The sequence below is a fragment of the Cibotium barometz genome, chromosome 4 (assembly GCF_041138505.1).
Source record: "Cibotium barometz isolate CiBa-2024 chromosome 4, ASM4113850v1, whole genome shotgun sequence".
In the NCBI taxonomy this organism is placed as follows: domain Eukaryota; kingdom Viridiplantae; phylum Streptophyta; class Polypodiopsida; order Cyatheales; family Cibotiaceae; genus Cibotium; species Cibotium barometz.
In genome coordinates this window covers 59,187,662-59,200,198 of record NC_141049.1, presented here as the reverse complement: position 1 = coordinate 59,200,198, position 12,537 = coordinate 59,187,662, and the positions used below count along the sequence as shown (strand labels likewise).

Genomic DNA, 12,537 nt, shown 5'->3' with positions numbered 1-12,537 from the left:
GTTCCTCGCTCAAAATCGGACCCACCAAAGTGACAACAATGGACACAATTGTTGAATTCAATTTCACCAAAATTCATTCTCTCTCTCTCTCTCTCTCTCTCTCTCTCTCTCTCTCTCTCTTTTCTTTGGAGCCATCAACAACTGGCTATACGTAAGCATTGTGAAAAGCAGTGAGGTTTTCTCTCTCTCTCTCTCTCTCTTTGGAGCCATCAACAACTGGCTATACGTAAGCATTGTAGGTTTTCTCCATAGCATTTTTTTTTGGCAATTTGGAAAAAAATTTATATGGTGGAATTTTTATAATAGCTATGATCGTTTGGGAGAGAGAATTTTTGCCGTACCCAATTAAGGCTTGTGTTAAAGGATGCAAATACAACTTTGGATAAGGCTTGTGTTAAAGGATGCAAATACAACTTTTGGATAAGTTTCTTAAGGCTAATTTCCACGCACTCAGGTTTTTGGCATGATTGCTACATAGTCTACTGCAAATCCTATGTGTTGAGGATGCCGTAACCACACAGATATTAGATGAATTTGACTTCTTCTATTTATTTCTCTCTCGACTCTAACCACTTTTTATTTTTAGCATGCGTGGAGATTGGACCTTAACTACAACCTACTCAACAACCACTCATTTAAACATCCCATTGTTCTTGGTCTTACTCCTGAAACTTGATCAACGGAAAGAAACGACGTAATCCCACCTAGCTTGTATAGTTGGAGCTCACCAACTGAAACAATATTGTTAGCGGTTAAAGCAGATCGAAATAAGGTTGCAACCAGTTGTGAGTTCGACTTTACAAAATCTCCACACACTTGCCCGAAAACCAGCTTGGCATTTGGTTGGTTGCAAACTAATTCGTGCGTAAATTTGGAAAAACAAAATTTGCTACTTATTAGACATGTAGAGCCATGAAAAGCATGCCAATAAATGTGCTATTTTTACGTATGCAAAAAGAAAAATCCCCCTTAGTTCTCAAGCCTTGGACAGCACAATATATGATTGCCCACTTGGATTCAAAGTTCTTACCTAATTGGCATCCGGATGCCGACCTCCATTTGTGTTTGAACACGGCCTTACTCAAAGTAAAGTGCATCTTCTAATGCAACTGGTTGCTACGTGAAAAAATGTTTTTTTCCAACCCTTAAAATTAAAGGCAATGCTAAAAACCTAAGGGGGGTTGAGACCTAAAAATCTCAAAAAGCCATACTAATAATGGGATTTAAACTAAAATATGTAAATTTCATCCCTTAAAATTAAAGACACTGTCGAATTCTAACTGGGATTTTTGAATTTCAACTGAAAAAAATACACTACAACCCGGGTTATGTGAGCACTCAATAGCTCCTTAAAGTGCAACCAAGCTCTAAAAGGAGTTTGTTAAAAATGCATTTCCATGCAAATTTCATGATGTGCATGTCAAGAGTGGCAAAGCTCCCATTTATGTTCGCAGGGGGATCACTTATAGACAAGCAACATAGCATGTCAGTGCATAGAGGGGTGTTTTTTTAATAGCTGTTGTTGTTCACATACGTAAGGGATTTAAAAAATATACATATTTAATGCATAATGATATTAATGTGGATATCTATACCAATAAATGATGACATTAGCACTTGTGGGAAAAACATTCTCAATCAAATGTGGAAAAACTCTATCTCTAAATATTGGAGGTATTTTTGACAAATTTATAATAATTTAAAAATATTTATAACTAAAAACACCTAAAATCTTTAATTTTGCCTTCTATCTTTAAACCTTCAATTGTGAAATTTGTAAATATTTTTCAAATTCGGGTCATAAAAAAGCCATGTACTCGGTTCTCTCTCCCTCTCTCTCAAAGGAGAGACACACGCTATTTGCAAAATACATACCCCCAGAGAAAAGGGTGCAAAATACAGGAGTGAGGGAAAGGGGTGGAAAATACAATGGGTTATTTTGGCAAGGAATAGGAGGGGAGGGGTGTGTGATGTGGGAAAACTATCCAAGGGGTCTTGGTGCCTTGAGAGTATGCTAGCCCACCCCGAGGAAGTTGCATCTATATGGGTAGGACGTGCAAGGAGAGGCAAAGCACGGCCATGGTGGGCACACCTAGGAACGCACTCACACACCCGGAAGCCTAGGTGTGTTCCTAGGTGTGAGTGCGTTCCTAGGTGTGCCCACCATGGCCGTGCTTTGCCTCTCCTTGCACGTCCTACCCATATAGATGCAACTTCTTGAGGGCAGGCTAGCATACCCTCAAGGCACCAAGACCCCTTGGATAGTTTTCCTAGTCAGAGGGTGGGCCCATAGAGAGAGAGCAAGGTAAAAAGGCAGTGAAATGAAAGAGAGAGAAAATCAGGTACGAATTGAAAGGGGGAGAGAGGAGAGAGAGATTTTTTACGTAGAGAGGAGGGAAGGGAGCATTTTAAAAGAGGAGAGAGAGAGAGAGCGTTATTTTACTGCGCGGCAAAGGCAAGCAAGACAATGAGCACTCTGTCGAAGCCACCGGGCCAACAGAGGAGGCTTAAATTGATGGAAAAGAAGGTCCAAGCAGGTAGTACGGGGAGAGAGAGAGAGAGAGAGAGAATGGGTGGGGATAATTGGGGTCTGTAAATATGGTGAGAATTGCAAAAGGTGGCTGCAGGTGGCTGCTGCTGGCTGGCAAGTCGACGATGGCGATGTAGCTGAGGCTTGTAGCCGAGCAGAAAAAGAACGCAGCAAGCAGGCAATCAATCAAGGTGCCCACAAGGGAGATAGATCTGCCCTTCACGCAAACACTTCTCCTTCATCTTGTCGTGCCCATAATCATTCATTCATAATTATAATCATCTTGTGCCTTGCCATGGAACACCTTGACAGACGCTCCAGCAGTAGCAGCAGACCGCACATTAATGCATTTGATGTCGATAATAATAATGCTAATAGTAACAGTAGCGTTATAAGAGCCAACTTAGCCTGTGGTGCTCTTGCAACCCTCCATGACCAATTGTCCCTTACTCCCTTCCTTAGTTGGAAGTTCTATGAGAATCCTTCCTATGTAGATGGCCAGCTTGTCCCCAAATATATCCCTCGTTATCTTAATCCCCCTCTGCGCCGTGGTGCTAATTCCTTCACGACAGCTGCTAATGGTGCTGCTAATTCTCTTACTCTAGCTGCTAATTTTATTACACCTGCTAATTGCGGTGCTCAATATCAACCTAATCTCCCCCCTCCTCCTCCTCGATTGGACTCTGCTCGCAAGCTTGCTGCCTCCTTCTGGGAGCACCATGAAATCCACCGGCTTGCCCAAGCTGAGGAGTCAGCCATGCCCTCTGACCTTGTAAATGCGCAAGGCTCACAGCCACACTTGCCTCTCTCTGAGACACTGAAATGCCCTTCTCTCCATTTGGATTGCAAGGTGGCTGTTTTGAATCTGGCTAATTGAGTGCGTAAATAATGCACCGTGCTTTTGGAAAAGTTTCTACACAGTGCACAACTAGGAATGATTCCCGCTTTGTTTTGTTAGATAGTAGAACCTTTTGATGTGCTCCACTAGGTTGCCAGGTAGATGTTTTGCTACACTGCATTTTCGGGTACAAATGTGAGTTAAGATTTGATTCGGAAGCTTAACTGAAGTTTAATTAGTATACAATCTTCTTCTTTTTTTGCTTGCAGATCTCCCACGCTATTGAAGATAAAACAGAGCAGCAAGAAGCAATTAACAATATGGCTTCTAATCAGGCTACTTTGGCAAATTTGATCCATCGTGTGAGGTATGTGGAGGAGAACCAGAGCAGGAGCATGGCAATGGTAGCTAAACTAAGGTTGGAGATGGAGGATGTATCAAGCCGGATACAAGAACTTGAGTTCTCCCACAAGTCTGTCTTGAGAGAGATCAACAGCTTGTTGCAGAGATTTGGAGAGCAGATGACCATCTCCAGAAAAAAAGAGCAAGAGAAAGTGAAAGTTGCCTTTTTGCATCTCCGAGAGGAGATGGAAGAGGACAGAAGTGCATGTAGGCTGCTCAAAATACAGAACAAGAAACTAGCCAAGGACCTTACAGAAGCCAACATAGCTGCTGCAGATGCATGTGAAGAGCTAGACAGAGAAAGGAAGGCAAGAGAACTCCTGGAGGAGGTGTGCAATGAGCTTGCTAGAGAGATAGGGGAAGACAAGGCTGAAGTGGAGCAGCTGAAGCAAGAGCAAGCAAAGTCTAGAGAAAGAGTGGAAGAAGAGCTGAAGATGATGAGAATGGCGGCACTGTGGCGAGAGGAGAGGGTGAGGACCAAGCTCTCTGAGGCCCAGCTTGAGCTTAATGGCAAACAGTACATGTCATTGCATGACCTTAAGAGCAAGCTAGAGGACTTTGTCAGCACAGTAGGGGTCACTTGTGAAGGGTCTCAAGAGGACATTGAGAAGCAAGTTGAACAAGCCAAAATGCTGAGACAGGCTCTGGATCTCTTGCAACTAGATATTGAAAGGGACAAAGCAGAGGAAGTTGGGCGCAGCTCACCAATTCAGCACACTAGCAGTAGTTGCTCTAATGCATGCCTGATTGAAAAGACTTCATGTGGCAATCAAAATGACAGAGACATTGGGGACGGTCTAGAGCAAATCAAGCTTAGCAAAGAAGCAAAGAGACCACGTAAGGTAAGAAGGCCGCGGGCCAGCGGAGAACATAGATACAATGTGAGTATTAGTAGGCAACAAAAGGTTTATGATCAGCCCAATGCTACCTTTCTGGAGGAGGTTCATGAAAATTGGCATACAACAAGTGATAATGAGGCTGAAACAAAGCAATTAACCCTGCATGGTACAGTGCGTCATCCAGAAATGCCGGATGCGTTAGAGAGGAGTATTGGTGATCATGTGCATGCTAGCTCTGCAGCAGAAGAGGATGCTAACAAAATGTGGGCCCCTGCAACTGAGAGAAAGTCGAAAATGAAACAAGTGCCATCAGGGTGCAGTGATACAAGTGAGCAGATCGAGGAGGAGCCTTGCACTAATTTGGAGAAAAGCCTTTCTAATTATGCACTAAAAGGGATACATAGGAAACACTCGTCGTTACGCTTTGATGTTGTAGGTGGGGAGAATCATCAGTTGGATATTGACGATCTGGGACCGGGTTTACATGGCCATAGTTTTTCCGCGGATGATGCAAGCTATGTTGCATCTGGGGGTGAAAGGCAGAGAAAGCAAAAAGCCGGATTGGATGCCATGAGAAGCCATGTTAGCATAGCAAAGCCAAAGGAAGGCATACATCAATCTTGGGAGTATGGAAGCCCTGAGGAGAGGAGGGATGATGGTGATCATCGGCATCATGATCATGATCATGAAAGTGCAGGTGGAGAAGGTGACGATAGCGAGCTAGAGGATTTCTTCTTCAAGCCAGTGAGAGCACCTTCTAATTCTCTTGTTAACAAGATAAGCCATGTTGATGATCAGGGTAAGGTAGAGAAGAGAGATGTCAGCAGCAGTGATCAGGGCGCACGGATCACTACCAAATCCAGCCAAAGTAGTTCCAACAAGGCTACCAAGGTGGTCCATATTGAGTCTGCGGATGGTATCAGCGCCTCTACTACTGCTAGATCCAGCCAAGAACTACCTATGAAAGGCACCGATAACTCTACTGGCCAGGAGCCCATTAAGAATATGGTGGCCCCTGCTAATTCTTTCCAATCGCAGACGTCCCCATGGAGGTCAGCATCGGCAAAGCCTCTGCAGTGCTTCTGGCCCCCTTCTCCCGATGCCTTCTCCATCTTTGGCGGAGCGAACAAACGCAGCAAAGCTAATACAAGCGGTCAGCAGATGGAACACATGAAGCCATCCAACATGCCAGTCGAAGCCGCCGAGCAGGCGGCGCAGCAGCAGCAGCCGCCCCAACAACAGCAACTACTAGTCAACATGAAGAGCAACAGCCTTCGCGCCCAACTCCTCAAAGCGAGAGAACTCGACAACGAGAAGCCGGTTAAAGCTTCATTCAGATTCTCACCCCTTCGAGGAGCCACCACCTAGTGATCTGGCTGAGTATAATCATTGCATCTCTCATTACGTTAATTTGCAGTCATCGTGACATAATTAGTCATTACGTTAATTTGCAGTCATCGTGACATAATTAGTCATATGTTTTCAACAACATTTTAAAAGCGAGGGTGCGTAATGCGATCCATGTATTTTGTTTTCTTCAACCAACAAACATCAGGTTTTTTTTGCAATCTTTCCTCAAGGATAAAGAGAGAGAATGCAATCCTTCCGCAAAGGGAGGGGAGAAAGAGAGAGAGAACATGTCAAGTTGTGTGGGTGGGCTTGTGTGTTAACGTAAGAATACTGAACAACCCACCACCACCACTGCACTAGAACTGGGAAGATGTGTTGTGTGTGTGAGAACGTTCAACCCACAACACCAGCATTGCACTAGAATTGGGAAGACGTGTGTGTGTGTGAGAACGTAGTGAACTTACAACCAGCATAGCACAAGAGGACATCAGAATTGGGAAGATGTGTCAATATATGAAGTCAAATAACATTTTCGGGTGCAATTTGAATACAAGCAAGGGCTCTGTCCCACCTACACTAGGCTAGTATGAAAAATAAAGAAGGTCATGAACTAAATACTCTTTCAGAGATTGGTTACTTCTATACCAAGACACTTAGTAAGTTTGGGCATTTACTTGTAAGGTCTTTCTATATTCCTAAAACCCATATACAGACTTATTTTTTACTACTCTCTAACCATAGGTGATACCTCGGGGGTTAGTAAAAAATTATGTAAGATAGTATGTGTCACTACTTTCTTACCGTGGGTGATACCCGGGGGGTTAGTAAAAATATATACGAAGATAGCATGTGTCACTACAACAGAATGGAGGTATAGTCACGCCAGTAGCCACACAACTTAGTGTTATTTTCATAGGCTTCGCTTGGCTATTGGCCTGACCAGTATAGCCACGGTAGGCCTATAACAAAAAAATAGGGGGCTCCCCTTGCATGCATTGTAGTTTCTACAGTGCGTCCCCTATTTTTTTGGCTTGCAAGTGTGCAAGTGAAGGTGAAGACAACAAATGTGCAAGAACTCCTCTTTATGTATGCATAGAGCATGGATAGCATTATGCATAAAACATTATGCATGCACATCATTATGCATAATAGCATTATGCTCCCCGTTTTCTTGCTTGTTCATGTGCTAGTGAAGGTGAAGAAGTACATTTTGTATATAAACATTGGGAGACGTAAGACAATAAATCTTGTACAAGATTGAGGCCTTATTATAGGCAAAAAGAGTAAATCCTTATTATAGTCAAAATAAAAGGATAACAAAATAAAAGTCTATAGAGTTGGCATTGCATCAAGGTCCTCATCATCATCTTTACTAAATACTCTCACACATTCTGATTGTTGTTGCCCCTTGCAGCTTCAACCTCTACTGTCACATATTCTGGTTGTTGTCACCCCTTGCAACTTTCACTATAACAGAATGAGGATCTAGTAGCGAAAATAGTAGCGCTTTTATAGCTACAAGGGCACGGAGATATCGGGCCTATTTCGTTGCTGGAAACGCTACTATTTTTGTTGCAACGAGATCGCTGCTCAACAATAAAAAAATTTCACTGCTCGACATTTGCATATCAATTGCCTGCTCATTTGGTGGCCTTTACAATATATGATTTAGGTTAGGGTATTGGTTGGTAGCTCGATGTTGCTGCTGGCTCGAGATCTCCTTCCTCTTTTTGAAAAGTTCTTTGATGTGGACTAGATGCTTTATTGGTTGTGGTATTTTTACATGGGTTATATGCTTCTTTTTTCAATGCACATGCATTAGCGTGCTCATTTAGCCACTTTTACAAAAGATTTTGAAAATATTTTATTTTGATGTTGAAAATCTGGATGACTCTTTATCACTTTATTTGATGCCGTCAAGGCCCATGTCAATACCGTTGTGATCATGACCCTTGTCGATGTTGAAATTGATGATGCCCATGTTGGTAATAAAGCCCAATAACACATTTCATAAGATAGCATGTGAAAGCACCCTGTTGGGATCAATTTACACCACGAGATAACCATTTCTCATTTTTTCCTTTTTTTAAGAAGTTATTATTTATTTTTCTAGCCCTATCTTATCGGCTTCGCTGTAAGATTTTCTGGTATCGGCCTGCTGCTATGTCTTTCAATTTTCTTGGCTTCCATGTTTCTTCGCCTTGGCCTCCTTAAGCAGCTAATGAACTTCTTCTTCTAGTTGCCACGAGCGGAGTGTTGGTGCCGTCGGCTTGTTGGTCGCATGAAAAGAATCCTTGGAGGCAAGGGTGTCTCTTATATTTCTTACTTGTGCGCTGCTTAACTTCTTCTGTGTGCCTAACTTACTCCTACTACAAGTGATTAGTGCTAGTCATAACTTACTCCTTCCATTCTTAGAACTCTCTTCTTCATTAATCTACCATGATATCTTAACAAGCTACTCTCCCTTGCAATTCAGTTTCACCTTCTTGTACCTCAGGAGAGGTTGTAGGCTAAGGCACCAGCACACCCATAATTTTTCCTCTATTGACTACCCACAAAGTAGAAGAAGCTAAAGATTAAAGAAAAAATATAATCAAGATTCTAATGACCACCTAATCACATGCTAAGCACTCCCTCAAACCAATGTTAATCTAGTTAATGGAGAGCCTCACCCTAGCTCTGATACCATGTTAAGAAATTCGAATCTAGCTCTCTTGATGATGACAAGATTAACTTAATCGTTAACTAATCAACTACGTAATGAGATGCTAATCTTATTCTAATGAAAACACAATTAATATGACCAATCTAAGGTGGATCATACCTAAGTGAACTCATGATGATGAGTATGTGTAATAGACTCGAGCACAATTATGTTACAAGATTAAGATTGTACTCATAAAGAGGCTTGAGATGTGTGCAAGTGATATGATTTCATTGCTTGAAATGGCCCCCTTTTATATGAAGAGGTACACCCTTGGGCTTGTACATCAATAAGGGATAAATCCCTTTGCTAATGTGGTTGCATGCTATGCTTTGCACTTTCTTGGCTACTCATTCTCACTCCCTACCTCTTCGTTGTGCTCTTTGGCATCATACTTCTCAACAGGAAGAGGATCAGAAGAGTTTAAGAACTGAATTAACTAGAAAAGTATCCGAATCCATAACTGTAAGGAGGTGTCCAAAGCTGCATTAGAGTAAAGTCTACTGAGCTTAAGAGAGGCAAGCCAAGACCTTCAATTTATGTGTTCTTTTGTTTGGTGTTTGGAGGTGGTGCCTTGTATACCTGATCTTATCCTACATTCCTGTAGTGCTAGCTAGTTGGTAGCTAGTATGAGTGTTGAAAAAGCCCTCATAGACTAGTGCCCCCACCACTGAGGAATGCTCTAAATTAGATATAGCTTGTGAGAAGAAGAAAGTATTATGGAGCACAGATATATGCTATCTACTTGGAAATTCCTTTGTGCTTTGTAAAGGAAAGGGAAGATGCACAAATATTTTTAGAAAATGTGGCTACTTCATGCATTCTGAACAATAAGGATACACCAATAGCTTGGTCTTGGGATTGAGGAAAGAGGCTAAGGAATGGTTTAATAATTTGTTCAACAGGATCATGATTAGTTTGTAAGCAGCTTTCAAAACTCAATTTTGCAAAGCAAGTTGAACCGAGTTCAAGGGTATAACCTGGATGAAGGAATTATGTATTATACTAGCAGGCTATGCATTCCCAATGATGAGGGAACTAAGGGTCAAATTTTGAATGAAGCCCATGATAGCCTTATAGCAGGACATCCAGGTTTCATCAAGACCTACATATCTGTAAAGAAAAGCTTCTTTTGGCCTGGACTAAAAAAGGATGTACTTAATCATGTATGTCAATGCCTGATATATCAGAAAGTCAAAGCCGAGAGAGGAAAAATGACTGGGAAGTTACATCCATTAGACATCCCCCAGATGAAGTGGAAATGTATCAGTATGGATTTTATTATTGGACTACCTTCAGTGCAATTAGGTTACAACGCCATCTTCGTGGTAGTTGACAGACTAACCAAAAATGCCCATCTGATTCCAGTAAAAGAAACCTACACTGCAGAGTGGATGTGGCCAGAGTGTTCCTCAAGGAAATCTTCAGATTGCATGGCCTACCCAGGAGAATAGTAAGTGATCGAGATCCCAAATTTACGTCAAGATTTTGGACTGCATTCTTCGAAGCAATAGGAACTTTCTTGGATCTCAGCACAGCTTACCACCCTGAGACCGATGGTCAATCAGAAAGGGTGAACCAAGTAATCAAAGATATACTTTGGTCATGCTGTGGAAGGGAACCCAAGAAGTGGCTAAGCTATCTGCACCTAGTCGAATTCACCTACAATGCTTCTTATCACCAAAGTATCGTGATCAGCCCTTCCAAAGCTCTGTATGAGCAAGACTGCCTAACACCATTAACTTGGTCCGACCCATTGATTAGGGTCGAAATGTCCAGACAGATGCTTGATAATATGGAGTAGCAGATGCAGTCAATCCACAGCAAGGATATAAAAGCTGTGCCCAGGATAGACATAAGTAGTATGCAGATAAGAAGAGGTCAGGTAAAAAAATTCAAAGAAGCAGATATGGTCTTCATTCGAGTACGCCCCAAAAGAAGTTCTCTATCTCTTGGAAAGTACAAGAAGTTATCCCCCATATACTGTGGGCCATATCTGATTACAAAGAAAGTAGGTGACTTAGCCTATGAACTTCTTATGCCTCCTCATCTCAAAGTACATAATGTATTTCATGTCACCCTACTTAAGAAGTATATACCGAGCCCGAATCATGTGCTTAATGATGAACTCTTAACTTCTTCGACCCAAGGGCAGATGGAACTCCAACCTAAAGAAATCCTTGATGTTCGAGAGAAGATTCTTAGGAACATAATTATGAGAGAATTATTAGTCAAATGGAAGTTCTATCCTTTTGAAGACGCCACCTGGGAGAAAGAAGCCGAACTGATGCGGGATTACCCCCAGTTTGCGAGATGAGGACATCTCGCATTTTTCAAGTGGGAGAGGATGTAAGATTCGTCCCAACCCCTCAAGATGTCCAGTTTCTTCCCCTGTAATCAATCCCCTTTTTAGAATAATAAAAGATCTTGTTTAAAGTCCCCCGAAACAGAAGTTTAAAAAGAAATTCCTAAGGTGCATTAGAAATAAATTATAATGTGCACAAAAGACCTTAGCCTAAGGGTCCCTGTTTTCAGAAAATTTTGGGTTAAGGTCCAAACAAAGGTTTGACAGGCCAATGAGATTAATCCAAATGTAGGGAGGAGATAAATTGAAGAATAAAATAAACCCCCCCAAAAATGAGTAAATTCTCACATAAGATGAAGAGTGGACTAAGGACTAAAGAAAAAAATTAAAAAAAACTGAATTTAGACACCTCAGTGTGGGGATCTCCCCTCATGAAGTAGGCACCTTTTTCTCATCATTACCCCCAATTTTTAATCAATAAAATGAGATATTTTCATCTCTCCTCTCTCATGTTTCAAAACTAGATCCAAAAAGTAAGCTGAACTGACCCAAAAATGGTCAAAAATTGACCAAAATGATCTGAAAAATTCTAGAATCAGTTTGCTTAGTTAGAGGCTCACTTTTTCCTATAAATAGAAGCCTACCCCTTTATAAAAGCTTAATGGTGCTTATGCACTGTTACTCTACTCCTGTCCTGAGCCATCTACATTGAATTTTTTAATAACTCAATTGTTTTTGGCCAGCTAATCCTCTCCAAAGTGAATTGGTGGCCACTATTGCTTCAAACAATAGTAGAACCCTCAATCCCTCAAGCCAAAGGAGAGCTTACAAGCTCCATGTAAGCTAATTTTCTCACTTTGTTTATGAATTTTAATGAAAAATCTATGGTTTTCTTAATTTTTATGTTTTGCAAATGATTGAATTAAATTCAAATGCTATGCCTTTGATGAAAAGGCCACCCCCTTCTCTTCTTTACAATCTAACCTTTCTTAATCCTAGAAAGATTAACTAAGTGATTAATTAAACTCTTCTTATTGTTTACTCTCTTGAATTTAGAAAATTGAGTAGATTAGAGTTCTGTAATTCTAAATTGGGTTAATTAAGTTAAGTGAAGAAAGATAAAAATGAGAAATGGTCAGCCATACAAAGGAGGTCATGGTAAAATTTTCCAGAATTCTGTGAAAAAGAAAGTTTGTTTTTATGTTATTCCAAAAGAGTAATTCCCACCATTTTTGCATCTAAAAGAAATATTCTAATTACTCCATGTACATATTCACCTATGAATATGCATGGATATCACTGATATTAATTATTAAATTTGATTTCTATACATAAAAAGATGCATAATGGATATCACTGATATTAATTATTAAATTTGATTTCTATACATAAAAAGATGATATTAATTATTAAATTTGATTTCTATACATAAAAAGATGCATAATGGAATTTTTTTATTATAAAAGTGTTATTCTTATTAAAATTGATTTCTATGCATAGAAAGATGCATAAAGGAATTTTTTTATTATAAAAGTATTATTCTTATTAAATTTGATTTCTATGCATAGA

General features: G+C 40.7%; 1 protein-coding gene across 2 annotated transcripts; it reads left to right on the top strand.

Annotated features, from left to right (window-relative positions):
- The first annotated feature begins 2,536 nt into the window (after positions 1–2,536).
- LOC147639445 (uncharacterized) lies at positions 2,537–6,174 on the top strand. 2 transcript variants are annotated; one of them, XM_086791457.1, is made up of 2 exons: positions 2,537–2,721; positions 3,638–6,174. In XM_086791457.1, exon 2 carries the CDS (start codon positions 3,689–3,691, stop codon positions 5,975–5,977), a length of 2,289 nt encoding a protein of 762 aa, XP_086647583.1. In that variant the 5' UTR covers positions 2,537–2,721; positions 3,638–3,688; the 3' UTR covers positions 5,978–6,174. The 2 variants fall into 2 exon arrangements, with proteins under 2 accessions (XP_086647583.1, XP_086647574.1); XM_086791448.1 differs by lacking the exon at positions 2,537–2,721 and adding an exon at positions 2,733–3,380.
- Positions 6,175–12,537: the final 6,363 nt, after the last annotated feature.

Coding starts and splice junctions, on each gene's coding strand:
- LOC147639445 (XM_086791448.1), top strand. CDS start 2,826: ATGGAACACCTTGACAGACGCTCCAGCAGTAGCAGCAGACCGCACATT. Junction 3,381..3,637: donor CTCTCCATTTGGATTGCAAG/GTGGCTGTTTTG, acceptor TTTTGCTTGCAG/ATCTCCCACGCTATTGAAGA.